Source organism: Rhinatrema bivittatum, chromosome 2 (genome assembly GCF_901001135.1).
Source record: "Rhinatrema bivittatum chromosome 2, aRhiBiv1.1, whole genome shotgun sequence".
NCBI lineage: Eukaryota > Metazoa > Chordata > Amphibia > Gymnophiona > Rhinatrematidae > Rhinatrema > Rhinatrema bivittatum.
The window spans coordinates 97,092,107-97,115,982 of record NC_042616.1 but is presented as its reverse complement, the minus strand read 5'-3'; the positions used below and the strand labels follow the sequence as shown (position 1 = coordinate 97,115,982).

Here is a 23,876-nt window from a genome sequence, read left to right as displayed (position 1 = left end):
GGTATAAGATTTATGTCATGTCACCTTTATGGAAAAGCACAATGAAACAAGTTTCTTAACTGTAACAGTGGTTCTCCAATAGACAGAAGGATGTCGAGCCTTACATGTGGGTAATGCAGCCTGGGCATGGAACTTTGGTTTTAAAGCCTCTAGAAGCTTTGGACATTCTCTGAGTATGTGCAGCCCTAGCTCCCTCCCTGCCTAGACCCCTCATGCCATAATAAAGCTAAGACTTGGAGAAATCTACTCCAAGGGGAGGGGGTATCATGACGACCTGACATCCTGCTGTCTTATCAGAGAACTCCTGTTACAGGTGAGTAATTTCACTTACTCTGAGGACAGCAAGATGGCAATCCTCACATGAAGGGACTCCCAAGCTACAGGCTGCCTCAAATAAAGAGGGAAAAACTAAACAGTGCCAAAAGCACTACTGTTTTAGGTGCCAACAGGCCATCTCACAATATCTGTTTTTCCTTTTTTTTTTTTGGTGCTAACAGACCCTAGAAGGGAATAGTGTTGGGTTCTACACCTTAAAAGGCTCCATAGGACAGACTTCTTTAAAATTCAGTTTTGCGTCAGAAACTCCTGCCAAACAGGGGTGCAATGAGAATGTGTAGCAAAAATTCCACTTTGTTGATTTGAATCAGAGCTCCAGTACAGTGAGCTTTGCAAGCCCCACTAGACTACGTCTCCTAGGTGTGAAAGAGAGCACAATTCATTAATCAAGAGAATAAAGTTCTTGGCTATAGGCACTACCAGCTTTTCGATGCCAAGAAGAAAACCTGAGTAGTCTAGCTGAGCTTTAGCGTCCTCCAGATGGAAGGCTGCAGATTATTTGCATCAAGAGTAACAGATCACCATTACAGACTTATGCATATTAGTCAGTGAATAAAAACATACATAAAAACAATTTACTAGGATAAAAACTTTGAACAAGGTGGGAAAGGCACCAGGGTCAGCAACATACCCCACCTGCTGAGTGACCACTAAAAAAAATTTACCTTCCAGGTCAGATATTATCCTAACAATCACTAGGTAAGTACACTGCTGATATAGCCCACAACATACTGGAAGGCTCGGCAGTGAGCCGTGACTGAAGCCTGTCCAATATAAAGCATAACTAAGACTGTCGTGTGACAGACTTACCAAGCACATGGTAGGAAAAACCACTAATTTTACCCAAGTGAAATTTGAATCACATCAGATATCCAACCAACACATGAAAATGCAGAAGGCATTTTAAACAGGTTTCCAGTGAAAAAAGGAAAAGGGTCTAGGACTCTTCCACATAGCCTTACATCAAGACCTTTTATTTTCCACTATGTCTTCCTCCTAAAATCCCTTCTAGATGTCAAAGGAATAAGAGAAATATTACCAGACAGATCCTGGGGATGCAGGGATAGAAAGGCAGCCCCTAAGCTGATCAGATGAATGTTGGATAATTCCCCAACCTTACTAAAACCCCAATAAATGTTCACTCAGGGATTTTCCTCTAAATCTGCCTCAAATAAGAGAGAGCTATAAGGAGCCTAGATGTCTAGCTTCTCAGTATACACATGGCCATGTAAACTGAGTGAGTTGAATAAAATCTAGTAAAACCCCAGACTCTGGTCTAGAGTAAGATTATACTGAGGTGAAAGTCCAGAAACCTCTCTATTAAGAGATGACAATATCGCCACAGAATTCTGCACTTGTGAAAATCTGGAGTACACCCCTGATCAGGAATCACTGAAGATTCTAGACCAGCAGGCCAAACTCCTCATCCATTTGGCATTGGAGTTCAAGCCCTACTGCTAAAGATAGGCTTGTTCTTCTGTACAACAGCCTCCTGTTAGATGAAGTGGAATTAACTATATGGACAAGGACCACTTTGTCGATCAAGCAAACCCTCACAAACTAAGTTAACTCTTATTGTCCTCCATTTAAAGGAGGACAATAAGGGTAAGTTGTACTAAAAGTTGTACTAGACAACTTTAGAATAAATCAGCAACCAAGACAGAACATCTCTCATGGATGAATGCTGCAGATGTAATTCAAGACACATCCCTCCCTTAGGGGTCAGTGTACAACCTAAGGGTGATGCTGACTTGCCTGGAATGGATGTAAAGCAACACACTGCTTTTCACAGCAGGTTTCTGAAATGCACTCCTCTTATGCGGGAGTCATTTCCTGCTCGTTTGAAGCAGATGCCTACCAGAGGGAATCCGCTACCCATACTGTAAGATACCATACCTTGCAACAGCATCACGCAATTCTTGCAATATCCAGACTGAGCACCAGTACAAAGTAGTGGTGTGAAATGTCCCCTTCAAGAAGGGTCCCCTGAATCCAACAGGATACAGAGAATGGTTCAGGAATCAATGTTGATTCTGCAGATGCCCACAGCGCTGCTCTGCAATGGCACTGACTGCACCCGGTGCCTATTATGTATTTCACCCATGCGGATTCCATCAGCACCCACTGCCCCCTGATGCAAGGCACCCAATGTTACTGGATGGTGCTCGACAGTGACCAGTGCAATTGAGTGGCATTTGGCACTGTGGTACTCAGAGGTGCTCAGTGGTACCTGGTGCCACACAATGTTGACTATGCTAAATGGCACATTGCTCAGTGGCATCCTATGGTGCCCGCACTGCCCCAGCATGGACGGCCCTTAGAGCTGCCCAGTGCCAACGGTGCTCAATGGTACCAATGGTGCTCAGCATTGACAGTGCTCATGGTGTCAAAGGAGCTCCAGCCCACCGGACACTGACAGAGCATCAATGGCACCCTGGTACCCATAGCAATGAAAGGCAACCCAGTGTCCTTGATGCTGTCCACACTTCATTGCGCCCACTGGTACCCCACACTTATGGCATCGTCAGGGCTCATGGTTCGACCACACCAATGGTGCACAGAGCCAATAGACACCATGACTCCTCATGTCGCTGAATGGCATTTGGCACCCTATAGCACGGATAACTGCTGAATGGCATCTGTTACCAATGCTGGATGGTGCCCAATTGTTGGGCTCCATGGCACTCAATGGCGCATTATGTTGATGATGTTCGATGTTCCAGGGTTGATTCCCATCAGTGTCCTGGCACAGGCAACTGATATATTCAGAATATCAGCAGTGCTGAATATGCCCATGCTCAGGCTCTCCCATTCTTCCTTGGAGACTGCCCTGTCAGAACACACTGGCAAGAAAGAGGGGAGTCCATGTCATCCAGGGTACCAGAAGTGATAATTAACTTAGGACCTTTGAGAATACTGCGGTTCCCAGGAGTGTGGGGGTGAGCTCTCCCTCCCCATGGGAACATTCCTTCATCTGGTACCACCCGACTCCCAAATCCCAAACAGGACCAGGTGGGGAAATGGGGGGGAATCAATCCTGGATCCTTTACTGTCTGGGCCTTTGTCAGTACCCAATGGATGGACTAATCACATGGAGATCCTGCTTGGAGGTAACTTAGACTAGAATGACCACACAGAGACCCTGAAAACTACAGGTCCCATGAGACAGTAGACAAAAGCAAAGAAAAAACACATGAAGGATGAGGAAAAAAATAAAACACATAAGCTGCTGGGCAACATTATTTATTAGTGTAAACCAAAACCCTGACCAGGCTACACTGGGAACTAGGACCACGCAACAAGCGGTCAACAGAAATAAAATATATAAGAACAAGAAATACTGAAATAAACAAAACTTATCTAAAGGTATATGAGGGAGACAACAAAACCCGGTGGGCCCTGTGAGAAAAAACAGCTTCTGCAACTCCAGGAACTTTCACTGCAGTAGTTGCGAGAGAGAGAGAGCAAAGAACCATGACTTGCAGGCTCTGCGGAAAAAAATGAGACTGAAGGGCCTCGGGAGGGAGCTAGGGTTGTACATGCTCAGTAGAGCATGCTCAAAACTTCTAGAAGCTTTGAATTCAAAGTTCTGTACCAAGTTCCATCAGATGATGTAACCCAAATCTGAGGACTACCACACTGCTCGTACTCCGAGAATTATGTATTTTGTAGTACCTAGAAGACTAAATAGAAGAAGCTAATTCGTAATTAACATACTTCCTGATTAAACATGGCAGATGAGAATAAATTTAAAAACTGCAGTTCTGAAAAGAGTAAGTTATAGGACTATCAGATTGAATTATGTTATAGTATGGACATCTGTGACGGACTAGCACGTATGTATAATATATCCTTCAGCAATCTATATACCAGGGACAGGCATGTGCATGCAAATATACCTCATACGTATTCATTGTGGATATGCTGAAAACAAGATATTTGTGGCTCTCCAGGCCAGGAGTTGCCTATTCCTGTTGTACAATAAGTGCTTATTGTCTGAAATTTTGATCATAAACCCTTTTTTTGTACTGACCCTAGTTTGAATGTTCTATGGATGATCAAATGAAAACATTCTGGAAATGTCATCAGAGACAAAATGCTGGGCACGACAAGACTTTACCCAGGACAATCAGGTTTTGGCTGCTGCCTTTGAACGTCTGTCCTTCCTAGTTTCCCTCTCATACTGCTTAAATAGCTACTTTGAATTTGTTAAACCCTTATATGATGGCTACACCGAATGGTTGGTATACAAACCCCGATAAATAAATAAATAAATAAATAAAATAAAATACTTGTCGGACAGCAAATTATAGTGTTTTTATACAAGTCTTCCTCCCCTGAAATGTTCACTTACCTACCTAAAACTGTACTCACTTTGAGTTCTCAAATTTAAGTAAAAATTCCAACTATTCCTCCTCTAAGGGAAGGAAATGAACAAAGGTAAAAGATGTACTACAAAGCCCAGGCAAGTTACTATTTTAGCTGGAAATATGTTTCTGCATTGAAAACCTAATTAATACTCATTCTGAAGATAGTCTGGATATACAGGAGAAGACCTTCTCTGTAAAGACATGTTTCCTACATTAATATCTCTCGTAGAAAACATCCTAATTTCAATCACAGACCTGAAACCTTGCTCTTAGTTTTATTAATGGCAATTTTGTGAAAATATGCTAACAAAAATTTTGTATGGTTTGCTATGACTGGCCATCCAATAAACATGAAAAACAAAAACTTGGTGGAAAGTATATTGATAATAGATACAATCCAGTTAGAGGTGAATTTTAAAAGCCCAACACGCGCATTAATTAGGGGATGCACGAAAAAGTCGGGCTCGCGCACACCAAGCGGATTTTGAAAGCTGCCAAGATACATACGTATCTCCCGCAGCGAGCATATCTTGAAAGTTTTCATAAAAGGCGGGGTCTGGGCGGGGCCTGAACTTAAGATGTGCACATAAATAATGACGCGACCCGGCATACCAAGGCACCCAGGATGCTGGGCTTGATGGACCCTTGGTCTGACCCAGTATGGCATTTTCTTATCGCATAACTTTACTTCTGCTATGGAATTAAAATGTAAAGAAAACTTGGCAGATGAGCAGGGTTTTAAGGGTTGGGGCTAACTGGGGGGAGTAAAGGCTATCAAACTGGGGGGTGATTTGGGAGGACATCTCAAATGGGTGAACTGGGAATGTACTGGTAAAACTGGGAATGGCGTTGGCACGTGCCCCTTTTAAGATCCGGGATTTATGTGGTAGGAGCAGGATTTGCACGCACATGCATGTGCTCACTTAAAATTTGGCACACATGTGCATGCACCATGCTTTTTTAGAACACGTGCAAGTATGTTATAAAATGGCCACATACCTGGGCACGATCCGACGTATGCGCGCAAATGTGCGCATGAATGCCGGTTTGAAAGTTACTGTTCTTATGTTTATAGAACGGACAGCTAATTCACAATGATTAAAAACCCAGTTTAATAATCAGCACTAAATCCAGCTTTTTGTACGAATTTCAAATCTTTCATGTTTACTTTCTTTCTAAAAGACAATTTTATTCTCCATCTGCAAAAAAAATTAAAAGCTTAAATAAGCTTTGTTTCTGTGAACATTCACTGCACGATATAAAAGAAAAAAAACTGAATTCTGTCTGCTCCCTATATATCTTTGGAAAGAGCTGTTACACAGCAGAAGAGGTGAAACAAAACTCATAAGAATATTTCTGTAAATAAGCCAGTATTCCTTCACTTCTTACTAGTAATGCTTTTCACTTATTAAAAGAACAGCTTCTTCCTAGTACTGAAGAGTAACAGTATTGTTTACAGCAGCTGATATGACTTTTATTCTTTCACTCAGCTTTATTTGTATGTGATTATTTTTATTGTTGGGTTTTGATTTACTGTTTTGTACACTGCTTTGTGGTCTGGTAAGTGGTATGGAGAAATTTTTCTTACCTAATAGTTTCCTTTCCTTGAGTCCAGTCAGACCAGTCCAAACGAAGAGGTTATGCAGACCAACCAGAAGATGGTGACAGAGATCAACAGGTTCATTGACAACACCTCTTATAAGGTCCCGTGCTGACTTCAGCCTGCCAGCATTAACTGTTAACAAGCTAATATTGGAAAACCTATACTTCCTTTCAAACCAGGGAGCTTCTAAGGAAATTCAAAAAAGAAATATAAACTATTTACAGCCCGAGAGAACAACTTGCCTCTTCTCTGCTGTAGTGTGTATATATACACTCCATTTCCTCCTTACCATTATTGAATAGAAACATTTTACAGAATAGGAAGGATTCTGGACTGGTCTGGCTGGACTCAAGAAAAGAAATTTATCAAATAATAACTAAGTTCTCTTTCCTCTTCATTCAGTCAAACCCAGTACAGACAAATGGAATGTAACCAAGCTACTCCTGAAATGAGTGGGATGATGCCAAATCCACTCCCAAGACTTCCGAGATGAAGGCGTCTTCCTTCTTGGCTCTCATATCCACACAACAATGTTTTGAAAAGTGATGCAGAGAGGACAGTTGCCACTTTAGTTTTACTGCAGGAGATTTGTAAACAGAGTTTTGCCCAAACCACGGCCTGAGTTCTAGTGAAATGTGCTCTGACTTGCTTACCACTATCCTCATGAGCCGCAGTTATGATTTCCTTAATCCAATGCACCAAGGAGCCCTTGGTCGCTGCTTCTCCCTTTTTTAAACCTATAAGGGATGACTTTAGCTGAACTGTTGGCCTCTGTATTCATCTGCTGGCTGATGGCTGGACAAAGAAGAAAGCAGAGTTGCTTACTTATAGCAGGTTTTCTCAGTCCTCAAATGTAGATGACATCATCCAATGGAGCCTGGCCCGGAAAAACTCATGTCAAAGTTTCCAGAGTGTTGACTGTGCCTCACTGAGCATGAACACACATGCCATTATGCCATGGGTCCCATCCAAGGACAAGCAGGAGAGTAGTCGTCACATGGGGAATCCCTAACTACAGGGTGTTTCCCAATGTCAAAAGGGGGGAAACAACAAGAACAATTACCAATGAGCACAACAATATTTTGGTTGGAAAGATCCTTGTTTCTATTTTATACTTAACCTGCAGGGACAGTTTGGAACAAAAACAATGGGCCCTAGAAGGGAAAGGAGTTGGATTCTACACCTCAAATTCTGCAGGACAGACTGGCCAAACCTACTGTCGTGTCTGCCATTCCTGTCCAAACAGTAGTGTCGCAGCCTTGCAGATCTCCTCCCTAGGGACTAATGGCAGGTGAGCCACTGGCGTTACAGTGGCTTGCATTGAGAGAGCCTTAACATGGCCCACCAAGTTCAAGCCCCCTTGGGTTTAAAAGAATGAGATGCAATCTGCTAGCCAATTCGATAGAATCTGTTTGGCCACAGCTATCCCCAGTTTGCTGGTATCAAAAATAAAAAACAAAACAAAACAAGAAACTGGTTGGACTTTCTAAGGGCTTCAGTCTGCTCCAGGTAGAAGGCCAAGGCTTTTTTACAGTCTAAACTAGCCTAGAAAAAAATGTTGAAAGAACTGACTGCTTAAGATGTAATTCTGGATCCCACATAGGCAAAAACCCCATCATTAGAAAAAAAAACTTGCGCAAGATCACCCTATCATGAAAAAAGGTGGGTAAGTTACTAGAGTCTGAAACTGCCAACAAAAATATGACTTTCCAGGACACAGGAGCACAGTGGCTCAAATGCAGATTTCAGCAGTTGAAACAGAACCACACTGAAGTCCTAAGAAACAGTAGGAGGCATGATATGAGGCTTCTGATGAAGGCTATAGGGAAATGGGTTTGCCTTCTACATGGTTACAGTAGGTGCCAACTGCACTAAAATGAACTCTTATTGAGTTGGTCTTAAAACCAGACTCAGACAGATGTAGAAGGTAATCAAGCAGCTTTTGTGTGGAGCAACAAAAAGCATCTAGGGTCTTATGCTCACACTACAACCACTTAAATCCATAGGATTTTCTAATGGAATACTTTTTTGAAGCCAAAAGAATTCAAGACACACCCTCAGAAAGCTAGAAATTGCAGGGTCAAACTCTCAACAACCAGGCAGAGAGCACCAGAGACCTGAGATGTTGGGATGGCACAACCTGCTCTGATCCTGAGTGATGAGGTCTGGGGAAGTTCCCAGTCTAATCGGTTCTCTGATGGACATTTCCCTGAGGAGTGGAAACCGGATCTATCTTGCCAAAAGAGGACTATGAGTATCATAGTTCTCCCATCTTTTTCGAGCTTCAACAAAATCTTCGCAAGTAGCAGAATTGGAGGATACGAGTGCAGCAGACCCCGGCTCCAATCCATAGCAAAAGCGTCTGAGACTAGTTTACTCCACTCCCTCTTTCTGGAACAGCCAAGTGTGACCATCCTATTTTGGGGGAATGCAAAACGATCCACTGCAGGTGGGTCCCACTGGCGAATATCTGATTTGCTACACCCGACAAAAGTACCATTTATGGGGTACTAAGGACAACTCAATCTGTCCACCAGTACAGTCTCCATGCCTGCCAGATATGTGGCCCTGAGAACCATCTCTCAAGAGATGACCCAGGCCCTTGTCTGGATAGCCTCCTCACACAGGATTTATGATGCCATGCCTCCTTGCTTGCTGATGTAGTACACAGCAACCTGGTTGACCGTTTGAATCAGGATGACCTTGGTGAGCAACTGATCTCTGAAAGCTGTTAGAGCGTACTAGATCATCATTAATTCTAGAAAGATTACCTAATAGAACTTTTCCCGACCCAGAGTAACTGGGTGCAGATCCCCCCTTCATGAGCTCCCCAGCAAGGCTGGACGTCACTGCTGCAAGGACAATTTGTATATCAGCACTTTGGAAGGGGATACCCTTGATGGGATTGGAACTGTCCTGCCACCAGGTCAGGCAGTCCATGAGAAGTTGTGTGACATGGATGTTGTCCCCTAGGTCCTATGTGGCCTTGTAGCCACTGTGACCTGAGAGTCCATTGAGCTCTACTCATATGGAAGTGTGCCAAGGGATTGACATGAACAGCTGATGCTATGAGGTTCAACAGCCTCACCATGTCCTATGATAACTTCTGACTCACCTGGATACCTTTTGCTATAGACACCAGGGTGATAGCCCTTTGTTGCAGAAGGAAGGCTTTCACCTGAACTGTGTCTAGCAAAGCTCTGACAAACTCCAATTGAGGTTATGGGCTCAGAAGTGAAATCCAACACTATTGATTTTGCTGCTCCCATCTGAGATGCGCTCTTGACCAGTCAATTGTGCAGATGGGGATACACGTGCCACCACCGCAGCAAGACATGTGTGTGACAACCTGCTTTGCTTATGGACTTGGCCATAGAAGCAGTCCTGTGCTTTTCCCTTATGTCTGCGTATCAGTACCCCAGACTGTAAAAGCCAGGGCCCTTATTGGATGTCATCTGAATCAAATTCCTTTTCCCCAACCCTGCCATCAAAGCAGACAATGAAGTTGCAGTTGTGTCAAAAGCATCAAAGCTTATTGGTTAAGGGTAGTAATCCCATGCCTTATGTTAAGGGTAGCACTGCTGCTCCATGCAGATTATCCCCATGCTTATCAGTTCTCCGGACCGTAAAGGTTTGGGCCCTTGTTGACTTGTCTACATCAAACTCCTTGCTGCAACATTTATAACCAGTTTGGTATCATCAGTTATTCCAGAGCTATCAGCAGAAGATAAGTAGTTATCTTCAGATACTATATAGCTAAAATGTGTGGCAATTAAGAGGCTAATGTGTGTTTATTTGCAATAGGAAAAACATCCACAATTTCCCTGTGAGTTATGAGGCAAGACTTATATGGTCTATGAATAGACTGGTGTGCATTTGGGTCGAAACAATGTATTCAAATACAATTATTCAAATACCATAATTCAAATACTTATTTATAATATTATAAAGTTACTGTACCTGACAACATTTGATTCTCACAATTTTTATATAAGCACTGTTCTAATAACAGTAACTATATATTTAAAAATGTATGGACTTAAAATCTTTTAATAAATATTTTGAACTATTAATACAACTGTCAATACTGAAAACTCCTTAAAGTTACGTTTTGTAGGAGCACCTTTACTTGCCACAATTATTCATTTGTAAATCTATACTTGTCCACACTACATTGGAAGAAACAGTTGCTACTCACCGGAAATCTCTGGGGTCCAATAGCAGGTCTAGGCTGGGTAGGTAAAGGTAGCAGGGGCACTACAACAAAAGCAGTCTGTTATTTTGATTGCAATTGGTATATTACTGAGTTTAAAAGAGAAAAAAACCCCATATAGGAACTATGACGACTAACAGAATGAAATTCTATAAAATTAAGGGCAATTTTTAATTTTTTTTTTAGATATTTGAACAAAATTGTGATTGCTATGATCGTCCACTTGAATACATGGAATTAAGGGTCAAACAAACAAGTTTTAGGTGATACCTTTTAATGGGATTAACTTACTACATCTGTGACAAGCTTTCCAGCATTATCCTTTCTACATCAATTACAATGGGTTTAACAATGGGTATAGTCTCATCTAGATTTTAGGCTGTCTGCATATGCCATTACAGTTCAATAAAGGAAAGAAAGGAGGGCAGGGCTTATATCTAATGAGTAAGAGAACCAATGTCCTCATTAAGCCCTTTTGTGCTTATTTCAGAGTTTGACCATCTTAATTTGAAATGCTTTTGGTTCTTATGTACTTCAAAAGTGTGCCTTCAGGCCTTATCAGGTGTGTCACAGCCTGATGCTCTGCTGCAGATCAGCATCTGGGCTCTGCTCTCAGCATCTCATAGAAACAAGAGTCACCCAGAGATGGTTCCTAAATATGTAGGAGCTCCTTTCCGAGAATGTACGTAATCATGCATGCCTCTTCTTCCAAGTTACAGCATGGACCCCAGAGTGTTAATTATTGGTCAGCATGCAGGGTATGGATAGTCAGGCCCCGCTTTGTGCAGCACACAGTGCAGACAGCACCTCCTCATCTTCCCTTTTCTGACCTTATTCCTTTGAGTCCTTCTAGCCTCTGTCTTATCCCAGGCTAAATGAACCAGGGAGACAGTGCGCAAAGCAATAGATGTGACTCATTCTGAGTATTACAGCAGCAGAGGAACTATGGCAGCCAAATGCAGCAGCCAAAGTAACTAACTGAGCTGGTTGCCTGCACCACACAGACTTCTCCCTTATCCTGCACTTGTATATAGAAGGAAGTGGTCCATTGTGATGGGCTTATGTGTGTCTCCACCCCTCTCTCTTTTTATTTTAAAATTTGGGAGAGAGAGACAGGTGGGACTTTCAGGGCTTCCCTAACCATATATGGCTGCTCCATATCTGCATTGCCTGCCCCATGGAGACTGGTATGCCAAATAACATTTCTATTAATGTAGGTGTGCCTTGAAAAGGTTGGGAAACACTGTTCTAAAGTTCCCTTTAAGTATCCTGATTTTAAGGTCATTAAGGGAATGATCTTCCTTTAATGGGCAAATCACTTTACCCTCCATTGCCTCAAGTGCAAATTTACAGGCCGATACAGTACAGTGCGCACTGTTAGCCTGCGTTTGGCCGCGCGTTTTCAACGCGCTATTTTTACCCCTTATACAGTAAGGGGTAATAGCGCATCGAAAACGCGCTGCCAAACCCCCCCCCCCCCCCCGAAACTAACAGTGCCCGCAACATGCAAATGCATGTTGATGACCCTATTCGTTATTCCCGCGCGATACAGAAAGTAAAATGTGCAGCCAAGCCGCACATTTTACTTTCAGAAATTAACGCCTGCCAGCACTGGGAAAGTGTACAGAAAAGCAGAAAAAACTGCTTTTCTGTACACCCTCCGGCTTAATATCATAGTGATATTAAGTCGGAGGCCCCAAAATTTTAAAAAAAAATTTTTAATTTTAAAACGGCCAGCGGCCCACAGCTTGGAAGACGGACGCTCAATTATGCCGGAGTCCGTTTTCCGAACCCGTGGCTGTCAGTGGGTTTGAGAACAGACGCCGGTAAAATTGAGCGTCGGCTGTCAAACCCGCTGACAGCCGCTGCTCCTGTCAAAAAGCAGGCGCTAGGGCCGCGGGCCCTCATTTGATTACTCGATCGCGCGCCCAGGAGAGTGGCCTGGGCGCACATTGGGAGAGCGGGCGCTTGCCTCGGAGCCCCGGCTCTCCCGCGAATTCTACTGTATCGGCCCGTTAGATTGTAAGCCCTCTGGGGATAGGGAAATACCTACAATATCTGAATGTAATCCACGTTGAAGCGCTGAAAAAAGTGCAAAAAGCGGAATATAAATCTAAAAATAAAATAAAAATAATAAGTGCTCACCTACTGATCTATCATTCTGTTTTTCTCTGTAATCTTTTGGTATCTATTAATATTGGTTCTTGTCCTTAATTTTTGGCTTGTTTCACCAGCATAGCATTCTTCTTCACATTTTTTGCATTGGATTGTATGTGCAATATTCCTATTTTTAAGTGAGCGGGGTAGGAAACTTTGTGTTAGTATGGCATTTATAATGGTGGTTAGCCAGTTGAAGTCATGTTTCAGGTTACAGATGAATCAAGGAGGGACAGGGACTAAAAGGCTCATGGACTGACTGATTATCTGGAGGATCTTCACTTGTGGGGAGATTGTCCTGCATTTAGACAGCAGGAAGACACAACGATGCAAGTTGTGCCAACAAATAGCAGAGGATCATATAGCTATCGACTGGGGAAAACATTCAAAATAAGAGGTTATCAAACTTATCCTGAAGAAACCAGGCTCTGTTCCAAAAATGTGTCAACTATTGTCCAGTTTTCAGCCTTCCTTTCTCATCAGAATCAGTGGTTTACCTTCAATTCCTATGCTTCTCAGAAGAGGACAGCATCCTGAACTATTAGGAATCCAGGGTCAGCCAAGACCATGTAACACAATCCATCCTGCTGGCCATCACCATCAGTATTTAACTGAATGCAGATCAAGGAGAAGACTCACTCCTAGTCCTATTAGATCTTTCTGCCACCTTTCACACTTTTAATCATCAATTCCCAATTCAACACTTACAAGACACCGACATTGAAGGTACTGCCCTCAAATAGAATATTTTTCTAGCCTACAGAACACAATCTGCTACATAGGTCAACAAACCACTTTCATCTGTAGAGTACTACAGGGCACAGTCTTAAGATTTTCATTCGTCCAATTGTGACCTAATTCAGTCCTTCAATATTTAATGTCACTTCTTTGCTATTTATCAAAATTGCATCTGACCAAACCTCGTCCATTGCCATGTCAACCACTGTCTTAAAGCAATGGATGATATTAGCAGCCACAAGCTCAAATTAAACCCTTCCAAAGCCATTCTATATTTACCCCATAAATTGATTTATGGATTAATGTCAAACATTTATACTGAATGCGAAAATGAATGGGTAACCAATGAAAGTCCTTCAATATGGAAGTGATATGATCAAAGTTTTGACATTAAAACATAGCTGCTAGACTGTAGACCATTTCTTGAGCTTCACTAGATCCCATCTCATCTTTTCCATACCTTCTTGGCCATCTACCTTATTGCAGATTTTGGTTATCATCTGCAAAAAGACAAAACTTTCCTGACAATCCTTCCGCAATGTCATTTATGAATATATTAGAAACGTGATGACAAAAAAATGACCATATTGCCCATCTAATCCTTACAATTCCCATCACTCCCTCAGAGATCTCCTGTATTTATCCCATGCTTTCTTGAATTCAGATACTGTTTTTGCCTTCACCACTTCCACTGGGAGGCCATTCCATGTATCCACTACTCTCTCTATAAAGAAATATTTCTAAGATTAATCCTGAGTCTATTTCCTTTCACCCTTATCTCATGAAACTTTGTTCTACAGCCTCCTTTCGGTTGAAAGAGGCTAGCCTCCTGTGCATGGAAACCTTTGAGATGTTTAAACATCTCTCTCATACTCCCCTATCTTGCCTTTCCTCTAGGGAATGCATGTTTAGATCTTTAAGTCTGTCCCCACATGCTTTAGAAGGAAGACCACTATTCATTTAGTAGCCACCCCCTGGCCAACTCCAACTGGTTTATAATCTTTTGAATGTGCAGCCTCCAGAATTGTACACAGTATTCCAAAAGAGGTCTTACCCGGGACGATACAGGGAAAATATTACCTCCCTTTTGTTGCTGACCATTCCTCACCCTATGCAGCCAAGCATCTTTATGGCTTTTCCCGTCACTTTATCCACTTGTTTGGCCACCTTAAGATCATCAGTTACAATTACCCCTAGATACCAATATTCCTTGGTGCTTAGAAGAATTTTGTCTCCAATACTGTACCTCTCCCTTGAGCTTTTGTATCCTAAATTCATTACTCTGCATTTTTTAGCATTAAATCTTAACTGCCAGTCTCTAGACCATTCCTCGAGCTTCACTAAATCCCTCCCCTCCTCTCCTCATCTCAAAAAGAACCAGTCTAAGGACTGATCCCTGAGGCACACCACTAATAAAGATCCTCTTCTCTGAGGGAACACCATATCCCACTACCATCTGTCACTTCCCATTCAACCAATTTATAAAAGTGTCAGTTACTTCAGTGCCCATACCAAGGATACACTATAAATTGCCAATGTGGAACTGAAACAAAGGCCTTTCTATAATCCAAGTACATTACTGTCTAGAGCTCTCCCTTGAACCAATTCTGGTCACCCAATCAAAGCAATTGATCAGATTTGTCTGACAAAACCTAACTCTGGTAAAGCAATGCTACCTTGGATCTTATAATTCACTGGATTCCAGAAACTGCACTATGCTCTATTTTAGCAGCGATCCCATTAGTCTGACCTTTGTGGTGAGCAAATTAAAGCCTGTAGTTCTCAGCCTCTTCCTTACTTCTACTTTTGTGAAGAGAAACCATATCAAACTGTCTCCAGTCCTCCTGAACTCCTCACAACTCTAAAGAAGCATTGAAAAGGTCAGCCAGTGGAGCTGCCAAAACTTCTCTACATTCAATAAATACTCTTAGATGTATTGTGTCTGGCCACATCGCTTTATCTACTTTTTGTTTAGCTAGTTCCTCATGAACAGACTATTCTGAAAACCATTTTATGTTTATCTTACTTCTAGTCCTAATTATGTTGTTCTCCTCCTGGCCCTTCCTCATTGAACACAAATAGAAATATTTGTTAAGCAATTCTCCTGTTAGCCTCTACGTATTCTTCACTTTCACCTCAGAGTCTCACTATGCCACTTTTACAGTCATCCTATCATGAACACATCTAAAAATAAGTCTTCAACCCCATTTTACCATATTTGCTATTTTTATTTCCATATTTATTTAATTTATATTCTGATTTTCATCACTTCAAAGCGGATTACATTCAGGTACTGTAGGTATTTCCCTATCCCCAGAAATTACTACTTACCTGATAATTTTCTTTTCCTTAATCTAGACAGATGGGTTCAGGACCAGTGGGCTATGCACTTCTACCAGCAGATGGAGACTGAGTAAATGATATCACAGTATTTATACTCCTGCAATGACATTAGCTTGCCAATATTCTCTTCAAAAGCAACCATGGACAGACTAGCAAAAACTTGATTAAAAATAGATAACCCTTTCAGTACTCAGCCAACATGAAACACTGAGCTCAGACAAGAAATACATTAACAATAGTATAGGGCAGTGGTTCTTAACCGGTGTGTCGCGACACACCAGTGAGTCGCCAAGAACACGCAGGTGTGTTGCCACACTTCCCGGTCCCCCGCTGACCCAACTGCTCCCTGGTCCTCCTCCGCCTGGGCTTAAAATGCTGTCAGCCCGGGCGGAACGCAGCAGGACGGCTGGAGTCAGCGGTATCGGCATGGTCTCTTCTTCGCCCCCTGCGACCCGGAAGAGGAAGTGGTGAGCCTCGGGTGCATGCACGGGAAGAAGAGACCATGCTAGTGTGGTCAGAATCAGCCTGAAGAACAGAAGAGAGGCGCGGTCTGAAGAATGTGCAGCGCGACTCGGAGGAAAATGAAGAAGAGCGTCAACCCCCGCGGCCAATGGGACTCCTCCTCCGCGAGGGCTGAAAATGAAGGAGGTTAGGGTTGGGAGGAGGCTGTTGCTGCCGTTAGTTCCGGGGGGGGGAGGGAGAGAGTGTGAAGGAGCAAGCAAGCACGTGTGTTTGAGATCCTGTGTGTTTGAGTGAGATAGCATGTATATGTGAAAGAGAGTATGTCTGTGATTGAGAGCATGAATGTACGTTTATGATTAGGAAACTGTATGTGTAAGTTTGTGATTGAAAACCTGTTTGTGTGAAAGAGTATGTGTGTATGACTGAGATCCTTTGTGTGTGAGAGAGATCATGTCTATGCATGATTAAGAGCCTGTGTGTATAAGTAAGAGAGAGAGCGCTTGTGTCTGTTTGTGATTGAGAGCTGGTTTAGGTGAGAGAGCATGTGAGTATGTGATTGAGAGCCTGTGTGTAAATGAGAGAGAGAGAGAGCATGTTTGTAAGCATGTGAAAGAGTCTGTGTGTGAGAGAAAAAGACAGCATGTATGTGTGTGATTGAAAGCCTGTGTGTGTAAGCATGAAAAGATAGAAATCATGTGTGTAAATGTGTAATTAAGAGCCTATATAAGTGAGAGAAAAAGCATGTGTATATGTGAGTGACTGAGAGCATGTGTGTATAGGTGTGTAATTGAGAGCCAGTGTGAGAGAGCGCGCTGGTATGTGACAGAGAGAGAGAGAGAGAGGAGAAAGTTCCAAGCAAACCACCCCTCCTCCTGCTAATTCAAAACAATCTCAGGACACCTGGATATCAAACGTTTCCAGGTATGTAGAGCAAAAACATTTTTGTATCCTTATTTTTCATTACTGGGTCTTTGTGTCTGCTATTTTGAAATATTTTATTGGTATCTAGAAATTTTTTTATATGAGTTTTTAATTATTGGATATTCATCTCATCAGCTGTTTCAAAATAATCTGTTCTTTTTGTTAGTATGGTTTTACTGCTACTGATTTTATATTTCTTGATTTGTTTTATAAGGATGGGTGATGTTTCTTTTTTCCTTTATTACACTGTTACAGACACTCTGGCTTGTTGCAGTTTCCAATTCAGTTTTTTCTGCATGTTTCTAGTTATGCGTTTTGGTCTCTTTATTCTTTGTTAGGGGAGGGTCAGCACATGTGATTCAGGTGAGGTTTTCTGCTGGCGTGTAGGGCTCTATAGCAGCCTGACTTGGTCCGTTTTCCTAATAGGAGATGTATTGGTTGCTTAAGGCCTGGTGTAATATTTCAGTGTTGCCTTTTCTTAGGTAAGGTGGTTACTGTTTAAGTGCTGGAAATTGGTGCTGTTTTGGTGTGGGAGGTTTACTATTTATGCAATTTCTGTTCAGACAGAATATGTATCTTTTCCTCGTGTCATTTTAAACAATAAAAATAATTACTGGACCTTTACTTTTTATTTCCACCGTAAATTGTAATGAGCAGTGTGTCACACATGTGAGCATGGCCTGTCAGGTGTGTCACGATGGGAAAAAGGTTGAGAACCACTGGTATAGGGACTGGAGTATCACTTTCCAGTAACCCTTGGAACACATAGCCACACAGGAGGACTAAAACAAAATAATATGGCAGCCAAGGGCAGGAAGCTGAACCCATCTGTCTAGATTAAGGAAAAGGAAATTACAGGTAAGTAGTAATTTCTCATTTCGTAGCACCTAGACAGATGGGTTCAGGACCAGTGGGATGTACCAAAGCTATTCCTGAAGAGGGTGGGAGGCTGCCCATGGTCCAGTCCAAACCACACATCCAAAGACTGTACATCCAGACGATAATACCTGGAAAAGTGTTTAAAGAGGACCATGTCGCAGCTCGGCAAATGTCAACAGGAGACAGCAATCTAACCTCTGTCAATGACACTGCCTGAGCCCTAGTGGAATAAGCCCTAATCTGAGTAGGCAAGGGCTTTTCAGCAGCCACATACATAGCCGTGACTACCTCCTTAATCTAGCGAGCTATTGCATCTCGCAAAGCCGGCTCGCCTTGTTTACCTCCACCATGAAGGACAAACAGGCGATCCATCTTTTGGAAAGGTTTAGAAACCTCCAGATATCTCAGAACATGTTTTGGCAGCTCCTCTGGCTGACCTTTTCGATGCTTCTTTAGAGTTGTGAGGAGTTTTAGAGAACTGGAGACAGTTGGATATGGTTCCTCTTCACAAAAGTAAAGTAAGGAAGAGGCTGAGAACTACAGGCTTTAATTTGCTCACCAGAAAGGTTAGAATAATGGGATCGCTGCTTAGGGGCACAGCAAGTGATATTCCTCCACATCTCTTTCCTTATCCAGAGACGGAAAGGAAATGGACTGGTTCAAGTGAAAATCTGAGATAACTTTAGGCAAGAAAGAAGGAACAGTTGCCTTTGAATTGCTCCTGGAGTCACCCAAAGGAACAGTTCCTGAAAGACAAGACCTGCAGCTCATAAATTCAATGCGCAGAACATATCACCACCAGAAACACAGTTTTCAAGATCAGTAAGCACAAGGAAAGGGAGCACATTGGTAGGACCCGCCAAAAAGTCCAAAGCCAGATTAAGCCTCCACAGGATACCGGTAACCACAAGGGAAGATAAAAATATTTCACCCCCTCAAGATATGGGTCACTTCAGGATGAGACGATAAGGATTTACCATTCACCTGACCCCTGAAACAGGCAAGAGCCGCTACCTGCACCTTCAAGGAATAAAGGGCCACACCTTTATTCAACCCATCCTGCAAAAATTCCAAAATGAGCGGAATCCTAACTGAACGAGGAAGCACTCCTCAATCCTCTCACCAAGCCTCAAACACTCGCCAAACCTGTACATAGGCTAAAGAAAGTGGAGAATGTTCATGCTCGTAGCAAGGTAGAATAATCACACTTCAACAAGCGAGCCCGCTCAAGGGCCATACAAAACAGAGTCAGATCTTTGTGAAGGACAGGTCCCTGCTGCAACAGATTCCTGTGTGCTGGAAACCAGAGGAGGGAGTCTTCCAGGAATCTTAGCAGATCTGCATACCATCTGCATAGGCCAATCCGGTGCCACCAAAAACACCATCCCCCTGTGGCCTTCGACCCTCCGAACTATTCTGTCCAACATGGGTCACAGAGGAAAGGCCTACAGCAGCTTGTCCTCCGGCCAGACCTGCAGAGAGTATCGATACCCAAGGATTTTGGATCTCTCCTGTGACTGAAGAATCAAGGAGCCTTCACATTACAAGACGTCGCCAGCAGGTCTAGAAACAGCAGGCCCCAGTGATCCACTATCAGCTGAAACTCATCGACCGACAATATCCATTCTCTTGGGTCCAGACTCTCCCTGCTGAAAAAGTCTTCTCTTACATTGTCTTTTCCTGCAATGTGCAGGCCGAAATTTCCTGAAGATGCACTTGCACCCATTCCATAAGTTGGTCTATTTCCTAAGACACTTGCTGGCTCTTGGTTCCTACCTGCCGACTGATGTAAGCCACCATTGTTGTGTTGTCCAACATTACTCTGACCGCTCAACCCTGCAGCCTGACGCTGAACTGCAAGTATACCAACCGGACTGCATGGGCTTCCAGCCAAATGATGTTCCAGAGAGACTCCTCTGAAGTCAGGGCCCATGCGCCAATAGCTCCTGACAGTGAACTCCCCAACTCTGGAGGCTCGCATCTGTCGTGAGTACCAACCAGTCCAGCAATGTCAGAGAAACTCCCTTTCTCAGATCTGTTTGCAACCACCACTGGAGGTGAGAACAGACTTCCATTTGTAGGTGGAGCCGAATCGAGCAGTCCTGAACTGTGGGTTCCAACAATACAGAAGGGAGTGCTGAACAGGATGCATGTGCGAGCTCATCCATGGCACCACTATCTGGGTTGCCGCCATCAAACCAAGTACCTCTAAATAGGCCCACACTGTTGGGCATATACTGTTGACCAAGAGACACACCTGCGTCATCAACTTCTGAATACGAGCTTCTGGCAAGAAAATTTTGGTTCGACATGAGGCAAGGCAAACACCCAGATACTCCAATGACTGAGATGGCTGAAGACTGCTCTTGGCTAGGTTCACCACCCAAGTCACCAGTTAGTTCTCTTCCAGAGGCTTGGCCCGAATTAGCAAGCCATCCAAATACGGAAGAACTAGAACCCCATCATCTGCTGCCGTCGCCACCACCACCAAAAACTTGGAAAAAGTTCTGGGCGTGGTGGCCAGACCAAAAGGCAACACCTGAAACTGATAATGGCACCCCAACACCGTGAAACAGAGAAAATGTTGATGCTCCAATCGGATGAGAACATGGAGATATGCCTCGGACAGATGCAAGGTCGTCAGAAATTCTGACTGCACGGTCATTATCACTAAGCACAAAGTTTCCATGTGAAAATGAGTCACAGAGAGATACCATGAACACGTCCTGAGGAACACTCTGAAACTCCAATGCATATCCTTCTCATTTCACCTCCAGGACCCACTGATCCAATGTGATCTCGACCCACTTCTGAAAAAAAGAGAGAAAGGCATACCTCTATCTCATTGGGAGGCTCGGGAGGTTCCACTGCCTGAGCCTGCACCCCGTCTGGGCTGTCTGGGACAAAAGGACTGAGACCTACCGAAAGGACAAGTCCTCGGGAAGGTCACTCCTCTGTAAGATCGAAAACGATTGGATCCTTGATCATGACATCTCATGCTAAAGGAGCATGATGTCTGCTTCTTATCCTCTGGCAACTGTGGAACCGGGGATTCACTCCAACTCGCTTCCAAATAAGAGCGAGCCTTCAAAGGGCAAATTTGTGAGGTTAGAATTAGAGGTCACATTGGTCAACCAATTTCTCAGTCATAACAGACACTGGGCCGCTTTTATTGAAGCCACCCCTCTGGCTGAAGTGCGGACCAAATCGCAGCCCGCATCTACCAAAAAGGTAGCTGCTGGCTCCATAACTGCTCTGGAATTCACCCCAGAGTCATCAACCCCTTGAGAAAGAAGTAAACAAGAGCAAGCCACCAGTGAACAACAAGAAGCTATCAGCAATGTCATTGCCACTGCTTCAAATGCTTGTTTAAAGATGGTCTCAATCCTCGTATCATGAACCTTCAAGGCCACTCCTCCCTCTACGGGGATAGTCGTCCATTTGGAGACTGCACAAACAAGTGCATCCATCTTCGGAAAACATAAAATGCTCTCTCACCACTGGATCCAAGAGTTATAGACCTTCCAAAACCTGGGCATGGCACCAATGGTACAGCAGCAGAGCTGATCACCCAGGCTCATGCTCCTCCTCTCCTTCAAGGAGAGTTAACTGCCAGAGCAAGCTGAGAAGCAGGAGGGGAGGCTATGTCATTCAGGGCAGCAGAGGTGAACAAACAAGCTGCAGGTACATCATTATTTAATAAGGGAGAAGGGAACATCTCTGCCAGGCTGTACAGTACACTAGGTCCACCATGCAGCCGGCAAAAAAGAGAACACTTAAAAAGGGGGAAAACTCAAAATAAACAGAAACTACTGTTAAAGAAACAAGAACTCACAGCTTCTGAGCACCAGAACTGTCACAGCAGTAGCTATGAGGGACAGCAAAGCTCCAACCGCAACCACATGGCTCCGCAGAAAAAGAATCGCTGAGGGGCTCTGCCTGGGAGGCAGAGAGGTAACTAAAGCTACACATGCTCAGTAGGAGCATGCTGAATGCTCTAGAATCTTTGAACGCTTTAGAATCTTTGAGATCAATAGTTCCATGCTGGGCTCAGTCAGATGGCTTCACTCATATGTAAGGCCTGCTATCATGCTTGTCCTCAGAGAAATTTGAGATCCATGGATGCTATCTGAGAAAGTATTACATTCAGATCCCAAATAGGTGGATCTCTTATGAGTGGATAAAAAAAGAAAACGCCCTATTAAGACGATATCATAGAAGGCCTGAAATCTAGCAATTGTAACATATACTAATAGAAAATCTTACCCATTTAAAATTGTTGGAACACCTTATAGAAGGTTGTCTTGCTGCAAGAATAAAGCAGAGTGGTTTCCTTGTAAAAAGGGGGTCTCTGCAGACTACAGGATGTCAATCCTCACAAATGGGTTGACATCAGATGGAGCCCAGCATGGAAGTTTTACTTCAAAATTTCTAAAACTTTCAGCATATCCAACTGGAAATGTGCAGCAGCAGCCCGTATTACCACACATCCACTCTGGGACTCCTTCAGTCTCTAACTTAGCTTACATTGGAGAAACCAACTCCAATGGGAGGCAGGCAAGGATAGTGAGGACTGACATCCTGCTGTCCTTTAAGAACACCTTCTATTGGTAAGCTACACTTTTTTTTTCTTTTTACAAGTACAAGCATGATGGCAGTCCTCATACATGAGGAATCCTTAGCTACAGACTGCCTGAAATGAAAAAGGGGGGGAAACCCCAAAACAGTGCCAACGGGGGAAAAACTGTTTCAAGCCATTTTGTATTTTCTGTCTTTTTTATAGAGCAGCTTGGATCCCAAGAGGAATGGAATTGGGTTCTACACCTCAAAGAGATTCCTCAAAATACACTAGTCATATCTACTGTCGCATCAGCAATGCCTGTCCAAACAATAATGTGATATGAACGTGCGGAGAGAACTCCATGTCACAGCCTTGCAGATCTTCTCTATGAAGACCAATCTTAGGTGGGCTACTGATGCTGTCATGGCTATAACACTATAAGCTTGGACATGGCCCACCAGATTCAGATCCACTTGGTTATAACAGAAGATGATGCAATCTGCTAGCCAATTGGACAGTGTATGTTTGACGATGGCAGTACCAAGTTTGTGCATCAAAAGAAACAAAAAGGAACCATATTATAGTTCCCATGGATGCGGGTGGGGACAGCTGAGAGCTTTATTCTTGATGACCCAGCTATCCACTAATGCCTTTTCTCTTTACATTTTCTTGTTGAGTTGTTTCTCCTTTAAGATCATTTTTCTTTCACTCCTTTCCCATGTAAATATATTGTGGGCTACAGTTGGGATTTGTAAATGTATTTCTTGTATGTTTTTAATTCTTGTTTATTTCTGGAACCTTGATTATTTCTTTAAACAAAATTGTCTTGTGGAATAATTTTGAAATTGAATATAAAATTTAAAAAAAAACAAAAAAACTAGGAGGCCTTTCTAAGAGCTTCAGTCCACTTCAGATAGAAAGCCAAGACTGTTTTGCACGCCAAAGTGTGCAGCACTTGTTCACCTTTGTGCACTGGGAAAGAATGCTGGAAGGGTATCTGACTGCTTACGGTGGAAGTCCATAACTACCTTCAGCAGGAACTTAAAGATGTGTGTGCAGAACCACTCTAGATCCTGGGGCTCACCGACTCTGCAGGGCAAAGTGACAATCACCAAAAATACAAACTTCCAGGAAAGGTACTTTAACTCACCAAGCCTAGTGGCACAAAGAGACCTTTTATAAGCTGGATCAGTACTACTATGAGGTCTTAAAACACAACAGGATGCTGTATGTGAGGCTTCAAATAAATCAAGACCCGCATGAATTGGACAACAGGCTATACAAAGATGGGTC

General features: G+C 43.1%; 1 protein-coding gene across 9 annotated transcripts in view; it reads right to left on the bottom strand.

The window, feature by feature from the left end:
- Positions 1-23,876, bottom strand: part of RBM33 (RNA binding motif protein 33) — a 523,998-nt gene that overhangs the window by 281,433 nt on the left and 218,689 nt on the right. For all 9 annotated transcript variants that reach the window (XM_029588463.1, XM_029588468.1, XM_029588464.1 and 6 more), the window contains exon 10: positions 10,508-10,566. In XM_029588463.1, coding sequence (XP_029444323.1) covers positions 10,508-10,566 — 59 coding nt within the window. The remainder of the gene's footprint in view (positions 1-10,507; positions 10,567-23,876) is intronic.